Below are 18,016 nucleotides of genomic sequence, written 5' to 3' on the forward strand. Positions count from 1 at the left end.
ACGATACCACCATTTATGTCTTACTTGTGTATACATTTGGATCTTATTTTGGTCTATGATGTGAAATGTTGGTCTATACCAAGTTTCTGTCAAGTTGCTTTCCAGTTTTCCCAGTAAATTTTGTCAAATACTGAGTTCTTGTCTGAAATGTTTGTGCTTTAACATATATCAAATGCTAGATTACTATGGTCACTTACTTCTGTGCATTGTTTTAGAAAGTTTTATTACAAGAATATTAAACTTAATAAAAATTTTGAGGTTTATTTATAATATAACATATGACTTCCAGTTAAAAATAAATTGGAGTGACAATATTCAAGGAATTCAATTAAAAATATTGAATGAAACAAATGAAAACATTCCATAATTGGTGTAAGGAAAAATGAAAAAATATGAACAATTTTCAATCTAATACTCACAAAACAGTTTGACAACTAAAATTCATAAAAACAAATATTTTTATGACTTTAAGAATGACTTTAATTCTACAGGAAATAATAACTCAAGACTATCACTTATTTAACATATTTAATCAAGAATCCTTATATAATATATTATGTAAGATAAAACTAAAGGACTAAAAAGAGAAATTGTGTTCATTCTTATGTGTCTTTCGCACATTCCTCTCCTGTTTTTCTCTCTTCTGTGAATATCCTAATAGGTCTAATTGTGAATGATCCTTTCCTCTTTCTTATTATAATGTGTTTAAATGGCTTCCACACTTTGATATTATACATTTCCAACATAAATGCTACAAAAATGATTCCCCCCAGAACTACAGCTGTTGTAGCAGCAATAAGAATTCTTCCTGGAAATGGAAGTGGCACATCATCTACATAAATCTGAAACAGAAAAAAAAGGTCTTTAAGATGACTAACTCTAATTATTAAAGCTACTGCTTTCTACTAGGTTTCTACTTACCTGATGAATAGATGATAATGATATTGTTTTAAGGTTTTTTAAATATATCTTTACATATAATCTCATTTGAGCTTCAAACAAACTTATGGAGGGACTTCAGATATGTTTGCCTATAATATTACCTCTAGGTTCCCACAAACCTCTCTACTACACAAGGACAGTCTATAAAGGACAAGATTTATACTTTCTGGCCTCTTCTATAGTCTACAGGATGTGATGTTACACCTGGTGGTTGAGAGATCTGGAGGCAGGACCAAACAACAGGTGCTAGCTAGGTACCCATCTAGGTATTGAGGTACCCAGTCTATAAGGAAGGCAATGATTCTTTCCACATGTTCCTATTCATGAGGGAAAGGAATGAAATTTTATTTTCTTTATCCTGTACTTTTGAGGAATCTTATGAATACTTGAGAAAAAGAGAAGCAGAGAGGAATTTTCCATCCACAAGAAAGCTCAGGAAGAGAAGGAGGCCAGAGAGGGAGGGAGAGAGATTGCAATACTATCTTACCAGTTTTGCCAGTTTAATTTTTTTTTCTAATGAACAATACTGCAGCAGGAATTATGTCAGTGTTTGGATCAATACTGATACAGAAAGAAGAGTAAAAAAGTGTACTATATAATGTATGGTAAAAGTAGTACCAAAATGCAGTAATTTCTATTTTTCATATGAATCCTGGAGTAGGATGTCTAGCATCAGTAGTACTTCTGAGTAAAATTTCTTTGTACAGCTCTCCCTCATTTAAATCCAATTCATTCACAAGACAAGACATCACCCTCATGATATCATTTGTTCTCTCTGACAACAAAGGGCCAAAGTAACTCTCCTAAGGATTGTTGCTGTGAACAACTGTAAAGATCTAATCACATTGTATAGTGAACTTTCTATTCAACAATAAACTAAAGCACAACATACAAGAAACTAAAGCACTTCATCTATAACAATATAACATAACAACTTATTATTAAGGTGACCACATAGGCTTAAACAAAATATATCATTCAATAAGTTAAAATCTCCTCAGTCAATACAGAGTGTCTAAGTAAAGTCTTCTTTCATCTTGACTGGAGGCTGGCTTTCAATCATTCTTAAGTCAATCAATCTTCAGGGGTAGCAGAAAGTAGAAATACCACCCACCTCTAGGTCACAGTAAATCACAAGCTCATCAGTCAATACAGAAGATTCAAGTAGTCTTCTTTCATCCTAACTCAAGGCTGACTTCCAAAACCCAAGGCTCCTCTTCCATGGGCTGGTCACTCCCACCTCTTGCCTGGATTCACAGATAGGCAGCTCTCCCAGTTGCCTGGATTCACACAATTCTTGCCTGGACTCACATGTAGGCAGCTCTCTGCTCCTGTTTCATACCTCAGCTTACTGCTCCACTCCAAGCTCTTTGGAATTTCTGTTTCTAGGAATACAAAGCTTTAACAGAGCTATAACAATATTTATACACATTGCCAGGACTATCATCTCCATTCACTTTCTGTTTGACAAAGTAACAAAAATCAACAGACAAGGCTTCTGTCTGAGAAATCAAACACAAATCAACAATAAAGTCCCAGGACTTCTGTAACAGTATTAAAGAACTCTTTCGGGGCTTCTGTAACCAAAGTAAAATCTTCTTTCTGAACTTCTCTTTAAAGGCAACAGACAGGGTGCTTTTGTCTGACAGATCAACAGACAGAGTACTATGGAGTGCTGAAATCACAAGCATCCTCCCTCACAGTTCTTCTTGGTCCCAGCTCTGCTTGAGCTTTTCTCTGCTCTTTCCTGTTCCACCCTTTCAGCAAGCTCCCCCCACTATGAGCTCCAGGTGAAGATGTTAGGCCTATCAAGTGCAGGGAAGGCTTTCAAATTCCCTTAGGCCTGTTAAGGGCAACACAATGTATACTGTTTCCAACAAAGACTTTCCATGCAATCAAAGGCAAAGCTCTAAGATATTTGAATAGCTGAAAGAAGCAGCAAAATATTACTTTGCTTGCCATTACAAGGACCCACTACCAACTATAACAACACTGAGTCAAATTTAAAAACTGGAACCATTAGTAAGAAAGCAGCTGTCATTTGCAACCTTAGACTACCTTCTTGTGCTGTCTTTTCCCTCAAACCCCACTTCTGAGCTTCCCTCTTACTGCAAAGTGGATCATTCCAGATTCTCAGGTACACAATCTCAATATAATTCTAGATTCCTCTCATTCTCTGCACATATGTAATTTGATAACAAATCTTGTCATTTCTATATTCACAATGTCTCTCTCAATCATCCTCTTCTCTACATACACACAGCCTAACGCTCATATAGTATGATAACCTCTCATCTGGATTCCTGCAGTAGCCTTCTAAGTGATCACCCTGCTTCATGTCTCTTCCCGATCTAATATATCCTCTATCCAGTTGTCAATATTTTTTTCCCTAAGTCTTAGGTCTGATCATGTCACTACCCTGTTCAAGATACTCTAAGGGCCCTCTATTATCTCCAAATATATATCAAATATATAATGTTTTCTCTTTAATATTTACAGTTTTTCATAGCATGGTCATTTCCTACCATTCTAGTCTTCTAATATCCTATTTCCCTCCACACATTTTACAATCCAGAAAAATTGGTCTACACAAAATTCTTCTGATACAACAATCTTGTCAATCACCTCTATGCATTTGTACTTACTGGTTCTCATGTCTTGAAGGCTTTGCCCCCTTGCCTCTTGCTAGTAAGTTTCAGTGGCTTCTGTCAAAACTTAGACCAAAGTCCAACTTCTGTAAGAGGTCTTTCCTGTTTCCTCAGACCTCCCACCCCCATCCCACCCCACACATACATCCAGTTACTGGTGCAATATCTTTCAAATTATCTTCATCTACTTTGAATATGCCTTGTATGTATCTAGTTATTTACAATTATCTTGAAATTACATCTCTATTGATGGGGTGCTTGGGATCTATGTTTTTAAAAACAATTTGTAAACTCGATTTGGAATATCAGTTTGTAACATCACTTTGTAAAATCGATCTGTAAAACCAGTTTGTAAAATCATATTTCCCCCTCCCCAGCCTCAGAGTATTAACTCTGCCCAGCAACAATTCATGAACTGTGTATCTCTGCTTGGAACAATAACAAGCTACACCTATGAATTCTTCACTAAACCATCTATAAACATTTTAGCTTAGGCAAATATTATCTACCCTTAGTAAGTGGTCAGCTGCACCATGAATCCTTCAAAGCACTATCTATAGGTTAACTCCTTAGCCAATTATCCACATACTGAGTCTCTGTTAGCCTTGGTTCCCAACATCCATCTTGTCAAACATGACACTGATGGGTGGCAGACTAGGCACTTCTCAGTCAGCCTTTGACCTATAGCTGACTTAGTGATGTTTCAGGCCTAAAACCACACCTCCAGGTAGCCCGCCCCCCCCACCTTGGGCTATTTCCCAGTGAATTAGGGGCAATATTCTTGTGCAGTTGACATTAAAAGTATGTGTTCCTTTAAGCACTGACCACTCCTTAACTCCTCCCTAATCCCACCCTAGTTAGCATAATTGACATCTGATTTGATTGCCTCAACTCCTTAAAAACTATGCTTATGTCTTCTTTTAAGTTTGCAGATTCTCTAAGAACTCTTGCCCATTGTACAGCGTAACAATAAACTTGCAGATCCCCTAGGGACCCTTGCCTGCTGTAAAGTATAACAATAAACTTTTACAACTCTGACTCCAAGTCTTCTTGGGCCTACTGAATTCTTTTCCAGACTGAATCAGAGGCATTCTGGTCTTTGATAAGGATTAGAGTTCCTGTATAACCTATTGCCATGCCCTATCATTTTGGTGAGCCAGCCAGGAGAAAAGTCTGAGGTCTCAAGCTTTCTTGGAGTCCCAGTAAGCTCCTTTTACCTCCTCCCTCTCTCCCTGTACATCTGGTTCTTTCCCCTCAAGCACCTAAGAAGGCTTGCTGGGACATGGTTTCTAGTCTTGGCCAGACTGGAGTGGGTCTACTTTAGACCTGGGACATACTCTCCACTGGATGGAGGATGCTCTGTCATTAGGAGACATTTGTCGGGAGCCTAATTTATAGGTAGGGCTTCGCTTTGGGATGCCAGAACTGAAGCAGGGACTACAGGGACTCTTTGGCTAAGGGCAGGAGAAAGGATGGGTCAGTCTCACTCCATACCCCAAGACTCACTTCTGGGATAACTTTTAGACAACTGGAAAAAAAAATCTGGTCTCCAAGACCTCAAGAAGAAAGGATGGGCCAGTTTCCCCCTGCACTTGGGGATCTTCGACTAGGGTATCTTAAAGTAAGTCTTATCTGACCTCCATTACCATCTATCTGGAGGCGAAGCAAACATGTGATTTGTGCCGAGGATTTCTGGCAATCCTCTGTGAGCTTTTAAAACCTTCCTGTCAGTTTTTCTCTCTGTTCTGTTTCTGTATGGCTGTGTGAATGAGTGTGAGTAATCTGACACCCTGTAAGGTTTAAACTGCAGCTGGACTGCTGGACATTTCTTTGGAATTCTGTTATCTCTTTCCCTTCTCCTCCCTTCCCCCGATGCTGAATGCAGGCTGGAGAGGGAGAGAAAGAGAGCAAAATACCGTCTTGTTTAGGTTAAATGATGGTAAATACAAGTTAAAGAGTATAGGAAAAGCAAGAAAGTTTAAGCATGTAGCAAAGAAAGCAACATGGGTAGGAAGTTAAGATAGGTATAAGTTATTTGCTATTGAAAAATGTGAAGAGAAGTTTTAAGATCTTTAAAAGTTTAAAAATCTCCTCCTCTTCATTTCACTCTGGCCAAGTAGAGTGAGGAGAAGGCCATAAGAAAGGGAGGGAATCTTCCCCCTCATATCAAAGAGGCAGGCAGACCAACATTTAACTATTTCCTGCCTCACCTAAAAGAGGAAAATTTTGTGTATCAGAATGCAACTGAAAGGCAACTGAATGCATTTGGGTCATTTTTGAAAAGTGTCACTCCTAATTTGATGCCAAAGATAAGTCAGAATTCATTTTACTATTTGGCATTAAGGCAAATTGGAATATTTTCTAAGATTTGATAAAAAAGTGAGGTTTTTGGGGTTCTCTAGAAGTGAGATAAGGGAGTAGGTGCCACTCCCTGCTCCCCCCACCCTACCCGCTAGAGAAGTCAAAGCTATCACTTTCAAAGAAGTTTCTAAGGAGTGGACACATAAGTGAAATTTATTGGAGTAGAAGTTAGAACAGCTAAAAACATTTGAGCAGATTTTGTTAAAGCCTCTCTCATCCTAGATGAAAAAAAATAGGGAGTGCTGAAGAATAATAGGCAATTTGACTTATGCTCCCCCACTTGAAAAAAAAGTGGGGGGAAGGCATAGCAGCTATATTGAGGGCCCCACTGGCAACAGCCCTGGGCCCCTGGGTACCCTGAAGTCCACAACTCTAGGCATGCAGATGACCACTCTCTCCTTTCAAACCCCTGGGTCCACAACCAGGCTCTGCAACTGTGGGGAAAAGAGAAAAGCCTCTGCATTTGGTAAGCCTAATTTTCTATCAATAATTTTTGCATGTGATGAATTGGAAATGCAATTACTGTCATAATGTCATTGTGTTATTATGGTATTTCTAAATTGTAAAATCCTCTTATACTGTAAAAATTGAGTGACTATTGTGAGCCAGAAATGGTGTTAGGTAAAGCAGTTTTCAATCTGAATTTTGTTGAAACTAAAAGATGGAGAAAAAAGTTGTGTAAAACCAGCTGTTACTTTATCAGTTCTGCTAACCCTATCTTATAATGTTTATTTCATGTGAATTGGATTTTTTATGTTATAATATTTGATAATTTGAAGCTGTTACATTTGGGATACAAGCAGGTAGTAATAATACTGCTGATGTTTACTGTGATAGCTTATTGTTGATAACTTTTTGGCTATTCTGGAAATATACAATTATTTAAAGTTATAGTTTCGACATTACTAATGATGAAATGAATGATTCTCTGCACAGTGAATTGTAAATGCATTTTGTAGAATTCTTATTGAGCAAATGAGAAACCTTAGGGAAAAAGGGAGAAATATAGGGATGTGGTTTTCAAGCTTGTTTCATCTAAGAATGTATTTATGTTAATTTGAAGGTTTACTGATCACCACATTGACTATCTATGTGAGATTCTAGAATATATTGATTTCTAGTGAGAAGTTGATTGGTTGTGTGGCACCAAGAAAATTTTAGTTCTGTGTAACTTCAAAAACTGGAGTTTTAAGGTCACCAGATTGATAATTCATTTGTTTTTATTTCAAAGTTCAAATTTAAGAACATGATAATTGTTTATGATATTGTTACTGGTAAACAGTTGTATTATCTATGTTGTACGAGAAGCAGTTTCTCCTAAAGTCTTGGAGTATTATAATTTGGGAAATCATAAGCTTCCAAGTCTGCATTTGTTGAAAAGGAAGTTTCAGTTAAGATTGTTTAAAATTGTAAGATTGTTAACTAAGCTATTTTGGGCTACTGTTTTAATGCTAAAACCTAAAATTGCTAATTGATTATTGCATGTGGAAAAAAGGAGACTGGATGAAAACTTTATTCTGACTAGTTCTGCCCATTCAGAGCAGTCCTTCTGCATGTGTAAGAATTGGCTAAGCAGGGGCATCACTATTAGCCCTTCCCCCAGTTTCTCCTGCTTAGAATTCATGTAAATTTTCCTTAAGTTGTAAAACTGCCAAATCCCCTGGAAACTATCTCTATTAGACAAGGTCATTCAGCTTGGGAAAGGAATATGTTTTTTAGTCATGTAGTTTTTAAATGAACCTAACTTGCTAAGAAGTTGCAAGGATTAGAAAGGATTTCTATAAATTGGCTTTTATATTTGAGAAGGAAAGATGGTAAATGGAATTCCTTACATTTGTGAGACCTGATAAATCTTTATTGCTTATTGCAGCTACAAGAGAATAGAGATAACTGGCTCTAAGCTGTGATTGGTGAAGCTTGTTGTTTAAGGTAAAAGGCACTTGGGACCATAACTAAATTTTATTTTGAGTTTGAATTTGGGTATAGTTATCTGCATTAAATCAGTATTTGAGAAAAAAATGCCACAAGCTACTCAGAGGGAATGTGATCCTGTACTGTGGACAGGTGGAAATCTACATTTGGTAAAGGCCGAAGGGGCAATCTTAGCCTCTGTCTGGGATGGGATCCCTCCTGGCTCAGTTTACCCATGGGGTTCCTTTGAAAAGGAATGTTCCCCAACTATCCCTGAGTCTAGCTTTGAGGTGGAATGGATACTGCCTGGTTGGATATCTGTGATTTTACTTAAACAGAGCCAAGGATGTTTTATCCTGTCATATTTCGAATGTCACATGTCCCTGCTTTTTTCCTTCTATAGCAGGTTTCTATGATCAGAGTAAGTAGTCAGTAAAAGATGTGAGTTCTTTCATGTTAGCTTACTGGAAAATCTAATATTGTTTTCATCTAGAATTAAAACATGTATATACTGCTTAAGATCATTTTAAAAGTTTTCAATTAACTTTCTTTATAAAAGTTTAGTGATCATTTATAAATCTTGAAACATTTAAAAGAAGGGAAAATACTTTTAGAAGAAATTTTTTAAATCTCTAGTGTGATTTTAAGAGGCCTACTAAAACCTTCATTTGCAAGATAAATTTATTGCTAAATTAATGTAATGAGTTGTAAAGCAGAAGAGATCTTGCTGTTTTGATCTGAATTTGTAGTTATTCCATTATCTAAGCAAAAGTTAACATTTGTAACTGAATGTACATGTAAAAGATTCCATTTCTGAAGTATCTCTTTTTTCCAGAGTAAATATAATCAGAGGATAAACAAACTTTGTGAAACAAGGATGTATGTCTACTATTCAGCTGTGAGGTTCAAGTCAGGGACCTCTTTTGTTAAAGGCAGTACAATTATGTCAGTAAAAGAATAAAAACTTATGAGGTATCTTGTCTATGGGAAAATGAAAAGGAAAGTGAAATAGTCTGAGTAATGGATTATACTAGCCCATACTCACCCCACTTCTGGTAAATTTTCTCTTATGCTTTTCTGGCCCTTGTTTGTTTAATCTTTTTGCTAGATTTGTGTCTTCTAGGTTCAGAACCCTATGCTTGCAGATGACATCTCAGGCTGAGTACCAATCACTGTCCAAGATCATGAACCATCACCCTCTGGACCTGACATCAGCCAGGTTCTGGACATTGGCTACAGACCAAGCCCCTTAAATGATGGAATCCTGTGAGGCAGGGACAGCTCTATGCCCCTTCCCAGTGAAAAGCAGTTTGGGAAGCTGAGACCATCGCCCCTTGTTCCCAAATGAATTTGGGTGCCATCTGTTTAAGGGGGGAATGATGGGGTGCTTGTGATCTATGTTTGTAAAATCAATTTGTAAACTCAATTTGTCATATCAGTTTGTAAAATCAATTTGTAAAACCAGTCTGTAAAATCACATTTCCCCCTCCCGAGCCTCAGAGCATTAACTCTGCCCAGCAACAACTTGTGAACTGTGTATCTCTGCTTGGAACAATAACAAGTTACACCTATGAATCCTTCACTAAACCATCTATAAACATTTTAGCTTAGGCAAATATTATCTACCCTTAGTAAGTGGTCAGCTGCACCATGAATCCTTCAAAGCACTCTCTATAGGTTAACTCCTTAGCCAATTGTCCACATACTGAGTACCTGTTAGCCTTGACTCCCAACATCCATCTTGTCAAATATGACACTGATGGGTGACAGACTAGGTACTTCTCAGTCAGCCTTTGACCTATAGCTGACTTAGTGACATTTCAGGCCTAAAACCACACCTCCAGGTAGGGGGTGGGGGGGGGGGCCGGGCTATTTCCCAGTGAATTATGGGCAATATGCTTGTGCAATTCACATTAAAAGTACATGTTCCTTTAAGCACTGACCACTCCTTAACTCCTCCCTAATCCCACCCTTACTCACCTAGTTAGCATAATTGACATCTGATTAATTGCCTCAACTCCTTAAAAACTATGCCTATGTCTTCTTTAAGTTTGCAAGTTCTCTAAGAACTCTTGCCCGCTGTACAGTGTAACAATAAACTTGCAGGTCCCCTAAGGACCCTTGCCTGCTGTAAAGTATAACAATAAACTTTTACAACTCTGACTTCAAGTCTTCTTGGACCTACTGAATTATTTTCCAGAATGAATCATAGGCATTCTGGTCTTTGTTAAGGATCAGAGTTCCTGTATAACCTATTGCCATCCCCCATCATCTATTATAAGTTCTTTTGAGTAATTTATTTATCTGGGGGGAGATCTCAGCATTCATTTCTTTTTTTTTTAAGCAATGGGAGTTAAGTAACTTGCTCAAGGTTACACGGCCAGTTATTTCTGGGTGTGGTGCTGAGTGTCTGAGCCCGGGCTTCGATTTCCAGGTCATCCCGACACTGGAGCCGGTGCTCTTACTCGCTGAGCCACCTGGCCACCCCCAGCATTCATTTCTTTTAAATTCTCAGTTTTTCTAGGATATTATACTAGATGTCAAAAACTTTATTTCTTTGATGTGATTTTGCCATGTTTATTTTTTTTTTAATTTTTGTAATTTGATTTCCCTCTCTTTCTGATGAGGCTAGAAAAAAATTTTAACTTAGTGTTTTCAAACAACAAGCATTTAGTTTCTGTAAGTCAGTTCTATAGTTCTTATTTTTCCATTCATTTTCCCACTAATTTCCAAGACTTTCATTTTTTGTGCTGTTTTGGGGTTTGTTTTTATATTTAGTTAAAATGTTAATTTAACATGTAATCTTAATATGTCTTTAATTATATGTAAAATTCATTAATATTCCCTCTTTAGATTTCATTAACATGTGTTTCATTTCGCAAAGAGGACAAAAATTTCAAATAGTAATTGTTAGGAAGGCTTTAGAAAAGCAGAGAGACTGATACATTGTTGGTGAGTCTGTGAGTTGACTAGTCATTCTGGAAAGCAATTTGGGATTAATACTAAGGAAGTGATTATGTCCACATCCTTGGAGCCAGAGAAGCTACCACTAGATAAATAGACTATGAATATCAAAAGCAGAAAGGTCCTGTGTACATCAAACATTCTTGGAAGAACTTTTTTGCAATAAAATAGAAGTAGAAACAAAGTAGATACCCATCAATTATGAAAAAAAATTATTAGTGATAAAAATTCAGAGACACTTGGAAAGATTGATAGTACAAAGTGAAGGTTGCAGAGTCAAGTAACCAGGAAAACAATGTATAAAATGATTACAACAATATTTTACAATAAAGTAACTGGGAAATGAAGTGTATGTGTGTGTGTGTGTGTGTGTACATACATACATACACGCACAAAGACTACAACAATATATGAATGCAATTTTAAAGTTGAATAATTACTCAGTAATTGTCCCTATAGAAAGAAGAGAAGAATATACCTTCCTCCTTTCTTTGTGGAGGTGGTAAAATATGACCATGGAATTTTGTACATGCTCTCAGACTTGGTGGATGTGATGGATAATGTTGCTAAACTACTTTTTTTTTAAATTTATTTATTTTTAGTTTTTAACATTCATTGCCACAAGATTTTGAGTTATAATTTTTTTCTCTCCTCGTCTTTTCCCTACCCACACCCCAAAATAACAAGCCTACTGAATACCCTTTCTCCCAATCTTTTCTCTCTTATATCCTCCTCCTTCACCCCCTTAACTTTCTAGTAGGGCAAGATAGGTTTCTATACTCCAGGACCTGTATCTCTTTATTTCCCAGTTGCATGTAAAAAAAAAAACAATTTTTAAACATTTGTTTTTAAAACTTTGAGTTGCAGATTTTTTCCCCCTTCTTCCCTCCTCAACAACCCCCCACAGGAAAGATAAGCAATTCAATATAGATTGTATAAGTATAGTTACCCAAATCATTTCCATAGTAGTTACATTGTGAAAGACTAATTATAATCCCATCCATCCTATCCCACCCCCCCACTTGTTCTATTTTCTCTTTTGATCCTTTCCCTTTTCAAAAATGTTTGCTTCTAACTACCTTCTCCCCCAATCTGCCCTCCTTTCTATCATCCCCCCTCTTATCCCCTACCCCTCTATTTTCCTGTAGGTTAAGATATCCACTTGAGTATGTATATTATTTCTTCCTTAGGCCAAATTAAATGAGAATAAGGTTGTCCCATTCCCTTTTACCTTCCTGCTCTTCCCCTCCATTGTAACAATTTTCTCTTGCCTCTTTTATATGAGATAATTTACCCTAATCTATTGCTCCCTTTCCTCTCTCACCTCTTAATTTTATTTTTTAGATATCACCCCTTCATATTCAACTCAACCTGTACCCTCAATGTATACTTGAACATACAAATGTCCACACACACATATATACATATACACACATATCCTCTTATACATATGTGTGTGTGTGTGTATATATATTTATACACACGCATATATATATATATATATATATATATATTCCTTTCAGCTATCCTTATACTGAGAAAAGTCTTATGAGTTACAATTATCATTTTTCCATGTAGGAATGTAAATAGTTCAACTTTAATAAGTTCCTTATGATTTCTTTTTCATGTTTACCTTCTCATGCTTCTCTTGCATCTTATATTTGAAAGTTAAATTTTCTGTTCAGCTCAGGTTTTTTCATCAAGAATGCTTTAAAGTCCTCTATTTCATTGAATGACCACATTTTTCCCTGTAGTATTATACTCAGTTTTGCTGCATAGGTGATTCTTGGTTTTAGTCCTAGTTCCTTTAACCTCCAGAATATCATAATCCAAGCCCTTCGATCCCTTAATGTAGAAGCTGCTAGGTCTTGTGTTATCCTGATTGTGTTTCCACAATACTCAAATTGTTTCTTCCTGACTACTTGCAGTATTTTCTCCTTGACCTGGGAACTCTGGAATTTGGCTATAATATTCCTAGGAGTTTGCTTTTTGGGATCTTTTTCAAGAGGTGATCAGTGAATTTTTTCAATTTCTATTTTGGCCTCTGATTCTATAATATCAGGGAAATTTTGCTTGATAATTTCTTGAAAGATGGTGTCTAGACTCTTTTTGATCATAGCTTTCAGGTAGACCAAAATTTTTTAAATGATCTCTCCTGGATCTATTTTCCAGGTCAGGGGTTTTTCCAATGAGATATTTCACATTGCCTTCTATTTTTTCATTTGTTTGGATCTATTTTATAGTATCTTGATTTCTCATGAAGTCATTAGCTTCCAGTTGCTCCAATCTAATTTTGAAGGAGTTATTCTCTTCAGTGACTTTTTGAAATTCCTTTTCCATCTGGCCAATTTGGATTTTTAAAGCATTCTTTTCCTCATTGGCTTTTTGGGCCTCTTTTGCCATTTGAGTTAGTCTATTTTCTTAAACAATTGGGGTTAAGTAACTTGCTCAAGGTTATATGGACCAGTATTTCTGGGTGGGTGCTAAGTGTCTGAGCCCAGATTCGATCCCCAGGTCATCCTGACACTGGGGTCGTTGCTCTTACTTGCTGTGCTACCTGGTTGCCCCAGTCTATTTTTTAAGGTGTTATTTTCTTCAGTGTATTTTTGGGTCTCCTTTAGCAAGCTGTTGATTTGCTTTTCATGATTTTCTTGCATCATTCTTATTTCTTTTCCCAATTTTTTCTCCACTTCTCTTACTTGATTTTCAAAATCCTTCTTGAGCTCCTCCATGTCCTGTACCCAACTCATATATTTTTGGAGACTTTTGATGTAGGAGTTCTGACTTTGTTGTCTTCCTCCCACTCCATGCTTTGATCCTTTTTGTCCCCACAAAAGGATTCTATTGTCTATTTGCACTTCCGTTGCTTGCTCATATTGACAGCCAGTTACTTGACTTTTGAGTCTTTTCCATGGTAGAATTCTGCTTCCAAAAAAACAGAGATAACTATGTCCTAAATTGATGTGATTTTTTCAACCTCTGGAGCTATTGGATGGGTGCCTTCTCTATAGCCCCCACATACTCTGACTCACTGGTCACACCCCAGGACCACCACCCAAGACTGTTATCCAGATCCAAGCAGGTTCAAGTAAAAGTGAATACCCTCTGAATGGTCACTTGGCCCCCCCACAGGCCAGGAGCACTGGAAGCAGCCACACAGTAGCAGCTGCTGCCACTGAGTCTCCTCTACTTCTCACTCTGGGGGCAGCAGCCGGAACACTATCTCCCTGTTCCCAACAAAGTTTCACACTGATCTTTTATTTTGTCTTGGGCATTTGTGGATTGAGAAGTCTGGGAACCTCTACAGCTGCTGGTGATTTACTCTCATGAAGTTTGCTCCAGCCACTGCTGCTTGTTGGGGCTGCCCTGGGGCTTAAACCATGGCTCAGTTGGGACTGTGCTCTGTTCCCAGCATGCTTTGATGGACCCTTCTTGCCAGCCTGCCAGGATTCCTTTAGCAGGAGATTTGTTTCTCTCTGTCACTTTGTGGGTTCTGTAGCTCTAAAGTTTGTTCAGAGTCATTTTTTACATGTATTGGAGGAGGAGAAATCTGGAGCTGCATGGAAGTTCTGTTTCTACTCTGCCATTTTGGCTCTGCCCCCTCTGCTAAACAACTTTTTTTAAAAGTTCTTTGTAAAACATTTTTAGGGAAATTAGAAGCCATTGCCCACTGGATGGTGGGGAGGGATGTATTTTAAAAAGAAGACAATGTAAAAATTAAGAATATTAATATTTTTTAAAAGATATTTATTCACAATACAAGTGGAAGACATGGAGGAACTATTTAACCTGATGTGGTGAACAGTTGAGAAAGCATAGTCTAAGTTAATACAATCTTTGTTATTGGATTTTTTTCCCCTCTTACATGATATTATTAACATCACAAAAGAATATGGATAAAACAAGTAAAGATCAATATATCACAGCAATACTAAGTGATAATAGGATTAAAAGATTAGATTCATTTTAAGCATAGCTAATGACCCTACTTTCAGGTTTTTTTCCCAGAAGAGGAATGCATGGTGGAGGGAGGAAGAAATTAGGCAATTTAAAATAGGGACAGGAAAGCAGGTCAATTATATGCAGTTACAGGCAAATGTTATATCCATTCTCTGTTTATTTACTTGGCTATGTCAATTAGGGGTATAAGTATTTCTATTGCTCCCTTTTATTTTAATGAGTTTTAATGGATAGTGTTATCTATTATATCTAAAGTAGATTTGGAATAGTGTTCAAATCCCACTTGAGACATTTCTCAAGCTTATTGCTCATCAGTAAAATGAGGATTTTTGTTTCTATTGATTAATTGAGGATTATTGTTTTTATTGATTAGTCATGTCTAGCTCTTTCTGACCCCATTTGGAGTTTCATTGGCAAATATATTACAGTGATTTGCCATTTCCTTATCTAGCTCAGTTTACACATTAGGAAACTGAGATAAACAAAGTGACTTGGCCAAGATCATAGAACTAATAAGTATCTGAGGCCACATTTGAACTCAGGTCCTCCTGATTCCTGACTATCCACTGCATCAGCAAGCTGCTGTAATAGTAATGGAATATAAAGATCCCCCTGTATTGGCTTGGTTTTCAAATTGATTGTCTTAAAACTCAGAGCTTGTGAATCCCACTTGTGGGATGGACTTGTTGATGTGAAAAGAGAGGGCTGAACTGGGAGGAGCTGGTGACATAAATTTAGAGAGACACAAGAAAAGAGAGAAGCAGAGGAACTTTTTGGAAGCAGCACCTTTGGAGGCAGAGAGAGACTGAGAGGATTGCTGAGGGCCACTTTGAATTGCCCAGGACTTTTGAGAGCTGCCACCCAGAGCTGCCAAGGACTGAGGAGACATGGCTGTTATGCTGGTATTTTGTCTGTCTGTTTTCATGTTGTTTTGCCAGATTTGTCCACTGGTGAAGGACAGTGCTGTTGTTGCAGAGGTCTTAGAACCTTGCTGTTGGTTCAGAGCTGCTAAGACTGTTCTGCAGACAGAGAGTGAATTTTGTCTACTGGTGAAGGACAGTCCAGTTGTTGCAGAGGGCTTGGAACCTTGCTCTTGATTCAGAAGCCCTGAATAATAATTTTCTTGTTGTATGTTTACAGAAATCCTGAAAGGGGGTTTTGCTAATGTTTTCAGGGGTCCTAGGACTGTTCTGCAGACAGAGAATGAATTAATGAAGAGACTGGCAGAATTTTAATACATGTAGTACATATGTCACAGAATGGTTGTAGGAATCAAATAATTATGTAAAGTGATTTAAGAGATATTGTCATTCAGGCATTCACTTGTGTTCAACTCTTCCTGACTCCATAGTTCCTGGCCTGTTCAAGTTCATGTTTATTACTTTCATGATATGATCTATCCATTCATCTCATCCTCTGCCATCCCTTTTTCTTTTTGCTATCAATTTTCCCAAAATAAAGATCTTTTCCAATGAGTCCCATCTTCTCATTATGTGGCCAAAGTATATAAGCTTCAGCTTCAGTATTTGACCTTCCAGGAAATAGGGTGAATTAATTTCTTTAAGTATTGTCTGATTTGATCTCTTTGCTGTCCAAGGATCTTCTCCAGCACCACAATTTGAAAGTGTTGATTCTGTGGTCCTCAGCTTTCCCTATAGTCCAATTTACAGCTATCAACTGCTACTAGAAAAAAACATAGATTTGACTGTGTGGATCTTTGCTGGAAAGGTGATGGCTCTGCTTTACAGTATGCTGTTCAGATTTGCCACAGCTTTCCTTCTGAGGAGCAAGCAGTATCTTTTAATTTCATGTCTGCAATAACCATCTACGGTAATCTTTGAGTCAAAGCATATAACATCTGACACTGCTTCCATTTCTTCTTCTATTTGTCAGGAAGTGATAGGGCCAGTTGCCAAGGTCTTAATTTTTTGTTTTTTTATGCTAAGTTTCAAGTCAAGTTTTACACTTTCCTCTTTCACCCTCAAGTTGCTTCTTAATTCTTCTTTATTTTCTACCATCTGAGTAGTATCATGTGCATATCTGAGGTTGTTGATATTTCTCCCCAAAACCTTAATTCTGATTTTTGATTCATCCAGCCTAACATTTTGCATGATGTACCCTGCATATAAGTTAAAAAAGTAAGGGGACAATAAACAGCCTTGTCATATTCCTTTTCCAATCTTAAACCAATCAGTTGTTCAATGTTTGATTCTAACTCTTGCTTCTAGACCCACAGACAGGTTCTCAGGAGACAAGTAAGATGATTGGGTACTTGCATGACTTTGAAGACTTGCCACATTTTGATATGATTCACATAGTCAAAGACTTTACTATAGTCAATGAAGCAGAAATAGATGATCTTCTGGAATTCTCTTGCTTTTTTCACAATCCAGGGAATATTGGCAGTCTGGTCACTAGTTCCACTTCCTCTTCAAAAACCAGCCTGTTGTTCTGGTATGTCTCAGTTCACGTATTACTGAAGTCTACCTTGCAGGGTCTTAAGCATAGCCTGAAGGGTATGTGAAATGAACACAATTATTCAGTAATTTGAACATTCTTCAGGATTGTCCTTCCTTAGGCTTGAGGTGTATTTAATGTAGTACCTTGTAAATAGGAAAAATAAAGCATATATATGATGGATTGCTTTTCTTTGTTTCATGGGTTGCCATGGCCAAAGACTCAGTGACAGTGGAAAACTTATAGATGTGGGTTATAGCAAAGGTGACCTATGGGTGCCTTGTGGTCCACAAAGCTCCTAAGTGTGACCCAAACCAGAAAACTTATTTATAAAAACTTATGGACATTAAAACTTATATGACTTTGTGACTCAAAGTCAATATGCAACCTACAGAGACCTTTTTTTTTTTGCTTTTTGGAGGGCAATTGGGATCAAGTGACTTTCCCAAGGTCACATGGCTAGTTGTGTGTGTGTGTGTGTGTGTGTGTGTGTGTGTGTGTGTTAAGTGTCTGAGGCCGGATTTGAACTCAGGTCCTCCTGACTGCAGGGCCTATTCTATTCTATTCACTGAGCCACTAGCTGCCCCTAAAGGGATCTTTTTGTATGGATTAGTGGCACCTAATTAAAGTTTCTATTTAAATTTGATGCTAGTGGAGAATTGTCTTTAAAACAGGATGCAAGATCTAGACTCAAAGATCTAAGGGATTTATGACAATCTGAGGAAAGATTTATAGTGAAGTGTCCCCAGGGCAAATCCTTTATTTCTGCTTTC

The 18,016-nt window shown here is 37.4% G+C and overlaps 1 protein-coding gene across 1 annotated transcript in view; it reads right to left on the reverse strand.

The window, feature by feature from the left end:
• Window positions 1-602: 602 nt before the first annotated feature.
• The window catches only part of CATSPERB (cation channel sperm associated auxiliary subunit beta), a 185,040-nt gene continuing 167,626 nt past the window's right edge, over window positions 603-18,016 (reverse strand). The window contains exon 26 of the mRNA XM_069105680.1: window positions 603-842. Within this exon, the coding sequence (XP_068961781.1) occupies window positions 603-842 (240 nt within the window). The remainder of the gene's footprint in view (window positions 843-18,016) is intronic.

Source organism: Petaurus breviceps, unplaced genomic scaffold (genome assembly GCF_028583685.1).
Source record: "Petaurus breviceps papuanus isolate PSGF00001 unplaced genomic scaffold, PetGlider_PUasm1.0 77, whole genome shotgun sequence".
Lineage (NCBI taxonomy): Eukaryota > Metazoa > Chordata > Mammalia > Diprotodontia > Petauridae > Petaurus > Petaurus breviceps.